Genomic DNA, 16411 nt, shown 5'->3' on the forward strand with positions numbered 1-16411 from the left:
AACAAGTCTCCTGTCTCTGGAGATCCATCTTGAAAATAGCCGTCTTCCAACATCTCCTGCAGAGTCATGGAGGGGGCAGGATAGCAAGGAAGGCAAGTCCCAGTACACTCTTCTGGTAGACAAGGAAGATTGCCTATCAAGGCCCTTCTCAGAGGAAGCCTTGCTAAAGAAGAGTAAGTCATGATACTGTTTGATTCAATATACAAGACACTATCTTTCTTTCCCCAAATTAAATGATTGTAAAATACTAATGTTAAAATGTTAATGGGACTCAGCAAAAAAGGACCTCCCACTGGCCAAATCTGGGGTAATTTGAGCATTCAAATAAATAATGGTAGTGACAGATTACAACTCATTGAATAAAATACAAATTCATGAGTCCATAATAACATAAAAGTAACATAAACAAATGCATAAATAAATTGGTAAGAAGAATATAAACATATATGTTTATAGAACTATATGTTATATCTATATAAACTATAGAAGGAGTGATAGAGTTATAAAATCATCAGTGGATGCTAAAACTATGGATGAAGTTTGTTGAGGAACGTGGGAAAACAGCAAATTCACAGTAGAGAAAGAAAAGCAACCACCACCTTAACAAATGAACAAAGCCAACCAAAGCCAACCATCAACACTGGGACAAATCACTCATTGCAGAAGACACTTTGTCTTCAGAACTTATGTAGCTCAGATTCTAACTTCAATTTGGTCAGGGATGAACTGCCCAAGTCTTGTGTGCCTCTTCTGCCTCAAGAGTGTCTTCTGCCAGAGGGCTGGTTCAGGCCTGTGGTCTGGTTTGGGGTTTACATATAAAGGGTGGTACTGAGGGAAATGGGTGGAGTTCGTCCTGCATCAGCCCGATCATATAAGTTCTGAAAAGTTCCATGTTTCTTTGGGGGTTTAAGAGAATTTCTATTGAAGCAGTGTCTGGGGTCTGATCCCAAGACCACCAAGACCAGGAATAACCAAAGACAACCACCTTAACACACTGATCTTTGTGGTTTAAGAGTAGAAAGTTCACTGGAGTCTCCTCACAAGGCTATGGACTAAATGGTGAGTCACCAGGTGTGAAGTCAGAGATTTGGGGAACCTCTCCGGCTTGGCCCCTTTCTCTCAATCCCATCAGCTTGTCAGTCCCAAGAAGCCCTGCCAATCAGTGCCACTGTCTGGTTCAGATCATCATTTCCCATCTAAAAGAACTGCAATAGCCTCCCAACTGGCCTTCTTTCAAGTGTGTATCAACCCCACTCCATTCTTTATAAAAGCTGCACAGAGTGCTATTTTTAAAATGCAAATACAATCATGTCCCTTCCCTCTTTAAAAGCCTTCAACTCCTCCCTATTAACTTACAAAATAATGCCTAAACTCTTTAGTAGGTACATGGAATCTCTTCCCTAACATTGCCTAAAACCTCTTAAGTTCTAGCATTGGTCCTCTTTCCCTTTCACTATAGGATCCACATCTGACTTTGAGTTCACTTTTATCCATTCCTTGAGGGCAGACTTTTCCTTAATCAAATTCCTATGGCTAGGACCTAACATGGTGCCTGACATCTAAATTAAGCACACTTGATAAATAAAAACTCAGAAATTTCCAATAAATAGTAACATTTAACTTTAATTAAAATTTATAGTTCAGATGAACAATAGGATCAGAATAGTGTTGAACATGAACTTCTGAAAAATTACCTTTATATAAAAGAAACAAAACAGACCAGCAGAAGTCCATATACGGGTCAGATTATATTATTGCACTTGGATGAAATATGCTAGTTAGGGTAGCATAATACTCAGATTCACAGATCACACAAGACAATGGGAGGGGACAAACACAGAGGAAGAATTTCCAGATGGTATTTAGCTGAATTCCAGACTCCTGTGTCCTCAAAAATATTCGGCATCGTCAAAACATTGAACAAGAGCTCTTTACAAAAATGACCGCAGTATCCTCAACACATTTCAGTTGCACATATGCACTTTGCTCCAGATGATTGTTCAAGTCAGATATAACGCTCTATTTCTCATAATGGAACAAGGCAGGGCAAGGAGTGCATTTCTACTTTACACACATTTTAGGGAACAATACTGTGGCTATAATTTACCCATTCAAAACAAGCACCCTTGATTTTGGTCACTAATTTCTAAACAAGAGAAAAAGTTAAAGAGTAGTACAAATGAGTACTAAAATAATTCCTAGGCTGCTGCTAGAAAATAAAAAGTCCCCTGCCACATTTATGAAGGTGGCAATAAATGCAGGTGTAAGAAAAAGACTGTAAACTTATAAAAAAGATAACTTCAGGCTTCCTAACAAATTACAAAATTGATTTTTGACTTTACCTTTGAGAGTTATACAGAAAAATGTAAACCAGCGGACCTAGTTACCAGAAGGAAACCTTAGCGTGCTAAGCTGAGGTATGACCTTAAAGTCTGGCCAGAGCTAGTTTTATTTTCAAGTTTTCTCCAAGTTTGTCCATGAACTCAAATGTATTCAAGTAGTCAGAACGCTGCACGCTAATAGAAAAGGAAGGGGAAAAAAAAAACAAGGAAATTTAGTTTGTCTTTGATCTGGAAGTAAGTAGAAGAAAAGTCTTAGAAATGGTTTTTAAAATAGTATTCTGTTTATTTCTGGAAGAAAATTGCTTATGGTTGACAAATTGCAAAACCACGGACCATGACTATGCTCAAGGTTCAAGGGGCTGGCCTGACCTCGTGACTCTGGCTCTATGGGCGGCAGGCTGCAAGGGGGCTCAGCTCACCCACATGCACATGCACTCGTTTTCTGGCCATGTAGTTTTAAGGATTATCAGAGTTCAGTTCGAACTGATGCCCGGGAGCCTGAAATCATCTCATTCTTTGCTCTTCCTTCTTAAAAGAGAACAAAATCTATTCGGGGTACAGCATGCCTGCACCTACATTCCTACAAATCCCATGTCCACATAGAGATTTTTTTTTCATATAGAGTTTTAAAGGCTCTTATTTCTACCAGGGTTACATAGGAAAAGTAAGACAATGGGCTGGTTAACATGATTCTGCTGATAGATGCCTATTCAAACAGGTTACAAATGTACCATATTAACAAGAATATTTCAAATGTTGTATTCTTGCTACAAATCTTTTTTTTTTTTTTCACATGGGCAAGCACTGGGAATCAAACCCGGGTCCTCTGGCATAGCAGGTGAGCATTCTTGCCTGCTGAGCCACCGTGGCCCGCCCTTGCTACAACTTTTAAGATAACACATAGTGACTGAGTATATCCCCATTACCAGGATATGGCGGCCTTAACTGAGATTTCTGTGGATGTACCTGTTGGGACATGGTATTTGTATTTTTTAGGGGAGCTGTAATAATTAGTTCTGACTTTGGGGAAGGAGTCTCTGATCAGCTAATCCAGTGGGGACACTGACTTCCATGTTTGCAGAAAAATCCTGTGTAATGTATGGGCTCTAAATAGCTGTCTCATGGTTACAGATACTTAAGGAAGGACATCTTCTACTTGTGCTGTCATTTTGCTCATCTACAAAGTGAAGAAAATAAAGGAAAGGAATAAAATGCTTCTGAGGTTTTTTTTGTTTCTAATAGTCTATAATTCTCTTTTTAAAACTAAACCAAACCGGGCAGTACACTGGTGGCTCAGTGGTAGAATTCTCGTGGGCTGTGCCGGAGATCAGGGTTTGATTCCCGGAGCTTGCCAATGCCAAAAATAATTGAAAAATAAAAAAATAAACAGAACCTTGTCCTTCAATGATTGCCACACAGATCAGGGGTCAGTAAACTACAGACTGGCCCATGGCCAAATCCAGCCTGCAACGTGGTATTTTACACAAAATTTTATTAGAATATTGCCTCACCCATTTGTTCATAGATTATCTCTGCTTTCTTACCATAGGAGAAAAGGCAGAGTTGGGTAGCTTTGTAGTTGTGAGACCCTAAGTCCTAAAAAACCTCAAGTTTTTACTGACAATTTACAGATAGGATTTGCTAACCCTTGAAACAGATAGTGAAGAACAGTTCATGTCATTCCAAAAAATACAGATGTCTTGAGCTCAGTGAGGAAAGTGGTAATTTGACCTGAATTTAGGGCATTTTATACTTACTTGGGTAAACCTTTAATGCAAGCAGCCAAGTCCTTGGTCATGAAGCCAAACTCGATGGTCTCAATACAAACTTCTTCCAAAGCCTTTGCAAAGTAGCCAAGCTCTTTGTTGTTATCAAGCTTAGCTCTGTGGGCTAACCCTCTGGTCCAGGCAAAAATGGAAGCTGAGAGAGAGAGAAAAAACAAAAAAAAAGCAAGCATGCTTCAGTCATACCACTTATAGGGATTCCAAAATATTTCACAGTTTACAAAAATAGGTCTTTATTATTTTAGGTGGCAGACTTTACTATCCACATGGCTATTTGATTTAGGAGAGATGGAAATATTCTATCAAATAGAAACTTAACAAAATTTTGCATTTTTAGTTGAAAAAGTGATCAGACATCAAGCAGAGATATGAATGACGCTGATCTGGATAGGACTAAGGTATATCAGAAGACTGGGGAAAGGATGATATTGTCCATATATTAAAACTTCAACTACTGTGTGACACTAAAGGGAGAGATGTTTATTTGGTACAACATTTATATTTTGGGTAGTGTATTTCCTAACTCAGCTTGTAGGTCAGTTTAGTTGAATACCATAAGTACAGGGACTCTTGAATAGGGCAGGAGATTTTATTGGTTTGTCCAGGTCAGTGTGATGTCCTAACATATCCCAGAATGATATGGACAGTGAATAAAGAGTATTTGCAGGTTCCCCTGAGGAGAATGGGAAGAAAGGGGGAAAGATTCAACTTCCCCATTTGGAGAATTTCTGATACTCTAGCAAGCAGTGAGGACAACCAAATCAATAGGCTGAGCCCCTGATATTGGGGTTTGCCCCTATGAAACTTACTCCTGCAAAGGATAGGCTATGCTTACTTAAAATTAGGCCTAAGAGTCAACCCCCAGAGAATTTCTTTTGTTGCTCAGATGTGGCCTCTCTCTCTCTAAGCTGACACAGCAAGTGAGCCCATAACCCTCCCCCCTCTTTGTGGGACATTACTCCAGGGATGATAATCTCCTTGGCAACATGCGACAGAAATCCCAGGGTGAGCTTGGACCCAGCATCCAGGGATTGAGAAAACCTTCTTGACCAAAAGAGGGAAGACAGAAATGAGAAAAAATAAGGTGTCAATGGCTGGGAGATTTCAAACAGAATCAAGAGGTTATTCTTATGCTTTATATAGATATTCCTTTTCAGTTAATGGTATATTTGAGTGGCTAAAGGGAAGTACCTGAAACTGTAGAGCTGTGTTCCAGTAGCCTTGATTCTTGAAGATGATTGTATGAAGATATAAAGTTTACAATATGACTATGTCATTGTGAAAACCTTGTGTCTGATGCTACTTTTATCTAGGGTATGGACAGATGAGTAAAAAATATGGAGAAAAATAATAAACAAATAATAGGGGGAACAAAGGTTAAAATAATTGGGTAGATGGAAATACTAGTGGTCAATGAGAGGGAGGTGTAAGGGGTATGCGTTTTTCTTTTTCCCTTTTTCTTTCTTTTTCTGGAGTGATTAAAAAATGATCATGGTGATGAATATACAACTATGTGATGTTATTGTGAACCACTGATTGTACACCACATATGGAATGTTTGTAGGTTAAGAATGTTTATGTTTGTATGTTGTTTTATTAATAAAAATATATATTTTTCATTTTGTTTTTTTGTGAAGGAAAAGCTTTGGGTTTCATCAGAGCTTTAAGAAAGCACATTTTCAAGGGTTTGGTACTAATGCTATCAGCTTAAGGCATTTACTAATTTGGGAAAGGTCACAATCTCTTCTGTCTTGCCTATATTAGTCTCCACTTTCCAGGCTGTAATCTTTTTAGAGTGATGTCCTTGAAACCTTGTTGGAAGGATCTACCCATGTGGCTTTTAGAGTCACAGCCTTATGTGATTTCACTGCACTAGAGGAAAAGGAAAAAGCTAGTTGATAGCATCCTTCTCTGTACTGTATAGTCTCCCACAAAACAGAAACACATTAAATCGCATATGATTTAAGAAGCAAAGAAGCATGTTACAATAGCCCAGATTAGTAGAGGAAAGCAACGACTTGGTGATGAGTTTGCACATAAGACAAAGGACAGCCAAAGGAGCATGTTCCTTTGGAGAGCTCCAGTATCTGATCAGAGATTAGTGCAGAAGTACACAGTATCTTACCAATGGGGTTGGTGGACGTTTCCTGTCCTTTCTGGTGCATGCGGTAGTGACGTGTCACAGTCCCATGGGCAGCCTCTGCTTCTACTGTCTTCCCGTCTGGACAAACCAGCACACTGGTCATCATGCCAAGAGAGCCAAAACCTGTAAGATGCCGAGCATGGAGCCCTGGGTTCAGCCGTATAATGAGCCCAGGGGCTCTGAGAGATGAGAACAAATGAAGCAATACTGACTGGTTTAACAAAATAAACATAGGCCCATGGAGTCATCCCTACTTCTTCTGTGTTTCAGTAAGCAGGGCAAGCACTTTGGCCCTCAGAGCCAAAGGGTCTGGAATGGCTGCCCTTTTTCTTCACTGTATTTCAGAGGCTCCTATTCCCCAAGGGCTCTGAGGCTTACTGTCTGTATTCTACCCTAGCTCTGTGACTTCCAAGCTGCTATGCCTCAGTTTTCCTATCTGTAATGTGGAGTTAATAAAAGCATCTACCTCACTGGGTTGCTGAGAAGAATGAGTGAATATACTTATATTCATGAATAATATGTGAAAATAACATATATTCATATCCCTTAGAATAGTACCTGTCAGAGTAAAGGCTCAGCATATTGCTGTTATTCTTATGTGCGGATTCTCTGCCATTTGGGGGAAATGAAGACTAATAAGCGTTGTCTCCTACCCTCAAGCTGCTTATAGACTCATCAGGTAGAAAAGGGAGGTGAAAACAAGATGGGATGGACTGGAGAACCTTCCACTCGCCCTTCCTTACTCTTTAACAACCCCAACCAAACAACCCTATTCCATGGTTTCCTATTCAGAGAACCACATTACAACTTTTATGTCTACATGATTGATTTTTCTTCTTTATTCACTATTTTACACTTCAATTCAAAGAACCCATTTTACCTTTTGCTACCTCCCAATAACACCTATTGAATCAATAATGTAAATTTATGATGGTTTTTTTTTGTTTTGGTCTGAGATCAACTCTACCATCTTTGGATAAGTGGATTAACAATGACTATTTTTAACTCATCTTTGAGTAGAGTTAGAAATTTCTGCCATAGCTCCTTTGGCCTAAGGCTTTAGTAGAGACTCAAATATATATTTATTGAATGGAAAAATTCAAGACTATACCCATGGAGAATCTGTCTATCTATTAATCTTAGGAGGCACTAATTAGAGGCACTGTCAAACCTGAGGAAATAAACAAAATATTTGGTGTGGGGCCAAAATAATTCATGCCTCCAAAGAAGAATGAACATGAAGATATCCCTGTCCCCCTTATGCTTCAATGCCTTAAGGTCACACTGATCTACAAGCTTTCTGCTTAGAGCCTTGGCTTCAGCCCTCTTACCAGAGCATGACTGGACAATGTACTACAGGGTTCCTACTTCAAAGTCCTTTGAACTTCCATAACTTCACATTTACATTTGAACATTCCTCCAGATAGTCTCATCTTGTGACCACGAGAACATCTGGAAACAATGGAATGATCTGGGATCCCTTTCTAAGAACTGTGATTATAAGGCATAGTTTTCCTTATCTGTCATCATATAGCAATGCCCTTCCTCTATTGCAGCACAACTGGTTGTGAGTATTAGAGAAACAGAGTGAGGGTAAGAGAGCTGAGTAGCTCATTTATCTGAAGTAAGTCATCTTCCCTGGGTTTGTATACTAATTTTCAAACTGATAGGAGATGCTTAACTTTCATTAGACAAAGAAAAGACAGAATTTCCTGGAGAAAAGTAAACATAGTCAGAATTGATACAAACATTATGGGGGAGATTCAAGTTTACATATATCATGGAATAAATGAAACTGAAGGGCAACTTGGTGTTGAAGAAACCAGAAGAATGTGCTTCTTTGCTCAATTCCTTCATGTTTAAAGCAAAGCAATAAACACATTTTATAAAGTACTAGAACAGGCTTCAAGGCTGGTCGAAGGGGCCCAGTTAGTACCTATTGCCAGATGAATGTGCTTCTGCAAAAAACCTTTGGTTACTAGACAATCCAGGGCCCCTGCCTGGATTTAGATGCCCTGGATTTTACGGACTTACCAGACAGAAAATAAAGGCAGGAAAGGGATTTATGAAGGCTTTGAAACAAACTTCAGGTTGGGGAAAAAGGTTGAGAGATAAACTTAGGAGCCTCAACCCACTCAATAACATCCTGTGTGATCCTGGATAAAATCACTTCTTTTGTCTGAGCTTAATTTCCTTATTTGTCAGATGAGAAGATAGGCCTGGATGCCGTAAGACGTAACATTGCACAATTTTCACAAGGGGCCACCCCCACCCCGCCCCCAGCCCTGCAACCTATGCTGCTGTCGGCCAACCTCGGCCTCTACTTGGTCCTCTGCTCCTACCTTGGGCCACTGAGTCCGACTGTACGTCACCATCATAGTTTTTACAGGCCCAGATGAAGCCTCCCTCGGATTTCATGGCTTGGGCCACCATATCATCGATGAGTCTATGTTCATACCAGATCTTCTGGGCTTCAAATTGGGACTTGTACTGCCTATGAAACAAGAAAGAAAAGAGGACAACCAAAAGGAAATTCATTTCATTAGCAATGTCATCTGTTTCTCCAAAAGGAGGACAGGAAGCAGCATTTTTTTAGTAGAAGCAGTGTGAACCTGGGAATCCAAGTCATGGCGTTCAAATCCTTGCCCTATCATTTTCTAGCTGTGAAACCCCAATTACCCTATCGGTAAGGGCGATTTCACCCAATTTGCAGGTAAGATTTTAGAGTTAAATAAGACTGTAGAATTCCTTATCTACTACTTTCCACAGTTTTCAAAACATTACTGATTCGATTCTTAAGATTCAGCTTATTAAGGATATAACCAAAGGACAAAAAATTACTCTGCTGCTTGATATCATTCAGGAAAAGATATTATTTCAGGACAGTTCTAGACTTAATATCGACGGGTAGTGGGAAAAGGAATCAAAGTATCTCAGGAAAGATATGTCATCTAAAATCTGAGCCCTGGCCTGAGCACTTGCACCTAAAAGGGAGTAATGACATCTTAAAAGTCAATACTTGTGCATATCATTGCCAAAGTTATTATAAACTTAGACTTCAGTTCTAATAACTGCACTAAAACAAAGTTTTAAATCATAACAAAAACAATGGGTTTCAGAAAAATTGTAAACAGGTCTGACTCAGAAACTCACACTTGAAAAATTAGAACTTTCTATCACTAATATGGCACTTTCAGCTAAACAGTAAATGATCCTGGCTCCGAAAAATAAATGTGAGGCCCTTACTTGAGAATACATTGACCTTCTAAAAGCAACTCAGAGTGGTTTTGTTTCACTTCTGATAAATCTCAGATATGCCCTAATTTTTAATGATAGTCTTCACTTAATTTGTCCCAAAATCACAAGGATAAGAATGCAAATATGTACCACAAATAACACCTTACTTGGAGAGAAAAGAAAAGGAAAAAGAACTGTAGTTACTTGTCATATATCTCCTGAAAGATGTCTTTAAAACGCCCATCGTATTTCTTCAGAATAGTGTTTTTGGTGCTCAGGTACAAAGGCCAACCCTTAGACAGAGCCATCTGGAAAGAACTGTGTGCAAAATCTTCAATGGACTTATCCTGATTGTACATCCCCATGGCAACTCCACCACACTCTGTAGGGAGTAACAGATTAGAGAAAACAAGAGAACGGTAAGTAGAATACAGTCTTAACAAGACGAAAGCTGCCCCACCACTATCAAATGACTCAGTTCTCATGTCTGACCCTCAACTTAAAAGTCTCAGCCAGGTTTCCAACCAGAACACTCCAAGAGTTCCCGAAGTACGTACGAGGTACGTAATAGGAACAAAGCCAGTTCTAGATAAAGACACTCTAGCTTGCTTTGGAAAGGACAATACAAATGAGAAAAACAACTGGTCTTTAGGATCCTGAAGATAGCAATATACTAAAAACTACTGATTTCAATTGGAAAGATACTCTAGACAGGGTGAAAGACTTTTGAACTGTTTTAAACATAATTTTTATGTTTCCAACATGTATTTTAAGTTTCAAGTGTATACTTTGTCCTTAGCCATCGAGAAAAATTTGCCTTTCAAATACTGAAGGAAAATTCTTAATTTCCTGGAGGGTAGTGGAAATTCCTTTATTGTAATTGATAAAAATAATTATGCTACATGTACTCATTGGTGTTTCACAACTGTTATCAATAGAAATCTTTTATAACTGAAGGAACTTGAATCCATGTCATTGCCCAGGACCATATTAAGCTCAGAATGTGAAAGGTTTTGAAATTGGCAGAACTAGATCCTAAAAAAATGATATTTAGAGGAGACAAGGAATGTAACAGCTATAGGTATGGGTGTTTCGGTTTGTATGCATGCTTTTAAGAACTCAGTAGTGGGAAAAGAGGGTTCTGTGGTTCTTTCAACAAGTTTTGGGTGGTTTTGCTATAATAGGCTTTTGAAGCTGCAAGATGGCTGGGGAAGAAAAGGTAAAAAGTAGATGTGTGACTTTCAAAGAATAAAATACCCAGAAAGGCAAGAAAAAAAATCTTAGCAAATACATAAGCCATAATGAATTCAGGATTTGATCATTTAAACAATGATTCTGGAGGCAGGTGCAAAAAATTGATGACCCCTAGCAAAGGGCCAAATACAAACCCTATCAGAGCAAAGGGCAGAATTACATGACAGGTCATTTGTGGCTATTAATGTTTAAATTACACAATTCATGCAAAACAGATTCTTGCCAAGCTCCCCTCTATGTTTCAACACAAATGCATAACTACCTACTTGTATTTGCTAATATACATTTGAAATTAAGTGGCTGATCCTCTTTGTGCCTTTATCCATACAACGGAAGGCATGGAAGCTAATTACTTTTTTATGCTAGATTTTGGGTCTTACAGAAACATTGCAGATACAGATTGTACTTTTAGGCAGTCACACAACTGCTGCCTAAAAAACTGCTAAGATTTTTTTCTTGCCTTTCTGGGTATTTTATTCCTTGAAAGTCAGACATCTACTTTTTACCTTTTCTTTAGAAAACCAGTAATGAAGTCTAAATGATCTGTAAAAAAAAACAAAACAAAAAACCAGAAACAAAATATGTGGCTCACAATAGAATTATAACTTACCTTCAAAGTTATGTATCAAATATGTCAGCTTTTGAGTGCCATCACTTGGCGTATAGATCATCTCTACTTTGCCAGGTCCGGGAACAACAAAATCAGTAGCTCTGTACTGCACAGAGGAAAAAAAAAAGTTATGAGAAAATGTAATTCTCTAAGGCTAAGATGAAAAACTCTCAACAGGAATTATAAAAGGAAAAAATATATATTTCATAGACTATAGAGCTGTAAAACAATCAAATAGGACAGTATAGCCCAATATTCTCTTTTTAGAGTTGGGGACAAAGAGGTTCAGAAGAGTCCCCAAAGCCAGTTAGTGGGAGTGCATTAAAAATCAGTAAATACTTATTGGGTGCCCACTTTGTAAGGGCATTTTTCTCAGCACTGATGTGGAGAGGAGACAGACAACAACATAAAGTACTTGCCCTTGGGAAGCTTACAACTTAAAGATAGATATAACTGAAAAGAAACAATAAAAGAGCTTTCAAATGTCAGAAGGGTTTGTAGAATAAAACACTATAGGATCGAATGGTTTGTGGGAAGATGGTGGAGTAAGAAGCTCTTGGACTGAGTCCTTCCACCAGTACTATTAAACAGGCAAGACTGTCTAAAACACTATTTTCAAACTCCGAAGGTTTTAACACTGCACTGCATCCGAGGAGGTGTGGGAGGAAGAAGCTGCTAAATTACGATGACGACCCTAAGACCAGTGAACTCAAAGACCAGTGAATTGCTCTCTCCACTACAACCCATTCCCCACACTTCCAGCAGGCCAACTTGAGGTTTAGCCCTTGACTGGTTTGCTGCTGACAGAAAGGGATATAAAAACCCTCTTCCCCAAGACCAGGGGTGGGCACAGCTGATCAAAGCTTTTGATTAGCAACTTCCCTGCTGCTGGGGGCTGGACTCTGAGGTGGCCATTGTCCCAACCTGCCCAGGACAAAGGCAGGGTTGAGGAGCCTTAGGAGATAAGCTTCCTCAGGGCTTTGGGGACAAATTCAAGGGCTGCATTTGCTGGGCAGGTCAGAATAGATCAGTCTTGGGGAGCGGAGGAAGAAAAGCTCCTGGAGCCCTTCCTGACCCCCTCCTCAGGGCTTTTTAGCACCAAAAGCAAAAGAAGAAAAAATGCTTAAATGGAACCCATCAAATTTAAGAACTATTGTGCCTCAAAGGACCTTATCATGAAAGTAAAACAACCTACGAAATGGGACAAAATATTTGGAAACTACATATCTGATAAAGGTTTAATATCCAGAATACATAAATAAATCATTCAATTTAATAAAAAGACAAACAACCTAATTAAAAAATGGCAAAAGGCAAAGACATCTCTACAAATGGCGAAAAAGTACATGAAAACATGCTCATCATTAGCCATCAGTGAAATGTGTACCAAAATTACAATGAGATACTGATATTTCTTTTAGCCTCCAGTACCTTAGAGTAGCTAGAAATAAAAACATAAAATTGTGGAATTGTAACCCATACCAAACTCTGAAATCTGTTCTACAACTAATTGTTGTGATGTACTTTGAAATTATTGCTTTTATGCGCATATGCTATTTTATGAGAAGGAGGAGTATAACAGAGAAGATAGGATTTAACAAATAAGTATGACTACTGAATCATTATATTGGTATTTCTGTTGGTCTCCAGTGTCTTGGAGCAGCTAGAAGAAAAAAAACAAAAAATCACGGAACTGTAACCCATACCAAACTTTAAAATCTGCTCTATAACTAATTGTTAAAATGTACTTGGAAATTTATTGCTTTTTTGTATATATGTTATATTTCACTTTAAAAAGTTAAAAAAAACAACTAAAAAAAAAAAAAAAAAGCCCACCATGAGGTACATTTCAGGAGCAACTAGGAAAGACAGTTTAGTAATTCCTCAGAAAGTACAGAATTAAGTTATGACCCAGTAATCCCACTGCCTGGGATTCCAAAAGAATTGAAGGCAGGGACTCAAGTAGGTATCTGTACACCAAATTTCCTAGTGGCTGTATTCATAATTGCCCAAAGATGGAATCAACCCAATCATCAGTCCACCAACTGATGAATGGATCAACAAAATGTAGTATATACATACTAGGAAGTAATATTCAGCCATAAAAAGGAATGAAGTTCTGATTTACATGACAACATGGATGAAACTTAAAGATATCATGTCGAATGGAATAAGTCTGACACAAAAGGACAAATATTGTATGACTTCACTGATATGAAATAAGACAATAAGCAAATTCACAGTCAGAATTTAGAATGAGGTTACCAGGGGATGGGGTAGGGGTAGGGGATGGGAAGTTAAAATGTAGAGTTCCTATTTGGAACAATGGAAATGTTTTGGTAATGGATGGTGGGTAGTGACGGTAGCACAACATTGTGAACATAATTAACAGCACTGAAATATATATTTGAATGGGGTTAAAAGGGGAAATGTCAGGTTATATACATGGTAACAGAATAAAATTTTTTTAAAAATCCATGGAACCACACTACATAAATGGTGAACCCTATGTCAAACCAGACTATAATTATAAAAATATGTCTTCATTAATTGTAACATTTATGTTCTACACCAATGCAAGTTGTTAATAATGTATTTTTTATTTGGTCAATAGTCTTTAATCTCTGTGATATCTGCTATTTCACTATTTATTCTTCCAAATTCCTCTTTATGCTCTTCTACTGTTTTCTTGATCTCCTTTATGTTATTTACCATCCCTCTTATTTTATTAAGTAGAGTTACATGAACATCTTTGATTAGCTGCTCCAATGTCAACCCTGTATTTTTTTTTTCCCGTTAGGTGCCTGGACCAGGAATCGAACCCAGGTCACCTGCATGGCAAGCAGTCACTGCACACCCAGGAACCCCGTATTTTATGCGTGTTTGTTCTAAAAACCTACTTCTCTAATTAAAAAAAAAAGTTGGTGGAGGAAGAGAGATAATAATAGCTGCAATACTGAGGATGAGAGAGCTAACGCTTTTTGGTTCCTTACTATATGCCAGATGCTTTAAGAAATTAACTTGCATCAACTCATTATCTCATTTCTTTCATACATCAATCTTATAAGGAACTTGTATGTAGTAGAAATACATGAGTCAAAAGACTTGGGTCCTGATCCTTTCTCTTCATGATTACCATCACTATAATGTCAGGCCCAGGACATGTCCATAGGAAACCATCACTCTAGAAGCAGCTGCAACAGATTGATGACCCCTAGGAAGGGGTCATCCAAGGTCAGTCACCTCCCTCACGAGCTGAGCTACCCTAGTGGAAAAAATGTGCCTGGCAAACATCAGACACCACAAGTCTTTCCTGCATTGTACCCTCTTCAATGATTCGATTAGAACGTTTTCTAAGTCAGGTACCAGGCAGGTGCCAGCCCCACCTGTTTGTTCAGACTTGTGCAACGTAAAACTAATGATAGTTACAAAACAGCTCCCGGTTACAATAAAAAATAAACACTCAATCTGCACAGAACACTTTGACACATAAAGTCCTTTACTCTGACTGGCAATTTATTTCCATTTCTCAAAAGGAAAAACCGAGGCCTAAGAACATAAGTGCTTTATTCAAACAATTAGTGAATGAATTTGAAGTTTGGAATTTTCAATCCAGAATTTAATAAATAGAAGCAACATTCTGCCCAGTGACTGATGACAAAACCACAAAACAAAGCACAAAGGACAATAAAGTCACCACTGAGTCCGTAAGTCTTGGAGTGGTCTTCCCAGGAGTAGTGAGTTTGTACTACCATCTACGTTCCCTTACCTGGGCCTCGGGGAGGTATGGGTGAAGGAGCTGGCTAGGATGAAGGAATAGTTTAGGCCATCACAGGTGCAACAAAATTAAGTGACACCTCAAGGTATGACCTAGTGACCCTGGCCCCAGGAGCAGAGAGCGGTCTACCCCTGCCACTGTTTCCAAGCCTCTGGACTTCAACATTAGTGACTCCCATCTTGAAAGCCCTTTTAAGACAGAACAGGCTGCTTTCTATTAAAGTCTTAAACCTTAGCTTCAACACAGAACTTGGATTTTGTTTAGTTTGAAGTGTTTTTGCTTAATTTGGCAATAAGCCCACTTGTGTAGAAGTACAGAACAAGCTAAACTTTTTTTTTTTCTAAGCAGGAAGCAATGTTTTAAAGAGACTCCTCTCAAACTACTTGTACTTGTTTGAATCTGTTGTGTACCCCAGAAAAGCCAAGTTCTTTAATCCACATTCAATATTGCTGGGTGGGAGCTTTTTGATTGTTCCCATGGAGATGTGGCCCACCCAGTTGCAGGCGGTAACTTCTGATTGGTTGGTTTCTGTAGAGATGTGTCTCCACCCATTCAAGGTGGGGTTGCTTACTGGAGCCCTTAAAGTGGGAACCATTTTGGAAGAAGCTTTAGAGCCACCAGAACTGAGAGAGCCACCAGAGCCAACACAAGGAAAGACCTTTGGAGCTGAAAAAGGAAAACGCTCTGGGGGAGACTCATGAAACAAGAAGCCAGGAGAGAAAGCTAGCAGAAGTCACCATGTGTCCTCCCAGCTGAAAGAGAAACCCTGAACTTACTGGCCTTTCATGAGTGAAGGTAACCTCTTATTGGTGCCTTAATTTAGACATTTTCACAGCCTTAGAACTGTAAACTTGCAACTTAATAAGTTTTTCCTTTTCTGGTATATCACGTTCTGGCAGCTTTCAAGCTAGAATACTACTGAATTAGTATTTTCTTTTATGCATGAAGTAAATATGTTCAATATCTTTTTATGGTTCTTGACCCTGACTGCATATTAGCTCTAAAATGCCTGAGCCCCACAGAAATTCAGATTTAATTGGTGTCAGGTGGGACTCAGGCACTAGAATTAAAACCAAGAAACAAAAAAGGCAAAGAAAACACCAAAAAAATTCCTAAGGGGATCCTACTGAACAGCCAGGGTTGCGAAGCACTCATGACCTAAATATTAGATCCAACCATAAGAAACAGCCATTACGTTGTATAACGATATAGCTTTTACAGTGTGACTGTATGATGTGAAAACCTTGTGCCTGATGTTCCTTT

At 38.8% G+C, this 16411-nt stretch overlaps 1 protein-coding gene across 3 annotated transcripts in view; it reads right to left on the reverse strand.

The window, feature by feature from the left end:
* Positions 1-1605: 1605 nt before the first annotated feature.
* IDH1 (isocitrate dehydrogenase (NADP(+)) 1) overlaps positions 1606-16411 on the reverse strand; it is a 34804-nt gene continuing 19998 nt past the window's right edge. For all 3 annotated transcript variants that reach the window (XM_077154918.1, XM_077154917.1, XM_077154919.1), the window contains exons 5-10: positions 11371-11476; positions 9711-9888; positions 8612-8763; positions 6252-6392; positions 4100-4262; positions 1606-2516 (exon numbers count right to left, since the gene is read on the reverse strand). In XM_077154918.1, the coding sequence (XP_077011033.1) occupies positions 2426-2516; positions 4100-4262; positions 6252-6392; positions 8612-8763; positions 9711-9888; positions 11371-11476 (831 nt within the window). In that variant the 3' untranslated portion in view covers positions 1606-2425. The remainder of the gene's footprint in view (positions 2517-4099; positions 4263-6251; positions 6393-8611; positions 8764-9710; positions 9889-11370; positions 11477-16411) is intronic.

Source organism: Tamandua tetradactyla, chromosome 3 (assembly GCF_023851605.1).
Source record: "Tamandua tetradactyla isolate mTamTet1 chromosome 3, mTamTet1.pri, whole genome shotgun sequence".
Taxonomy (NCBI): Eukaryota; Metazoa; Chordata; class Mammalia; order Pilosa; family Myrmecophagidae; genus Tamandua; species Tamandua tetradactyla.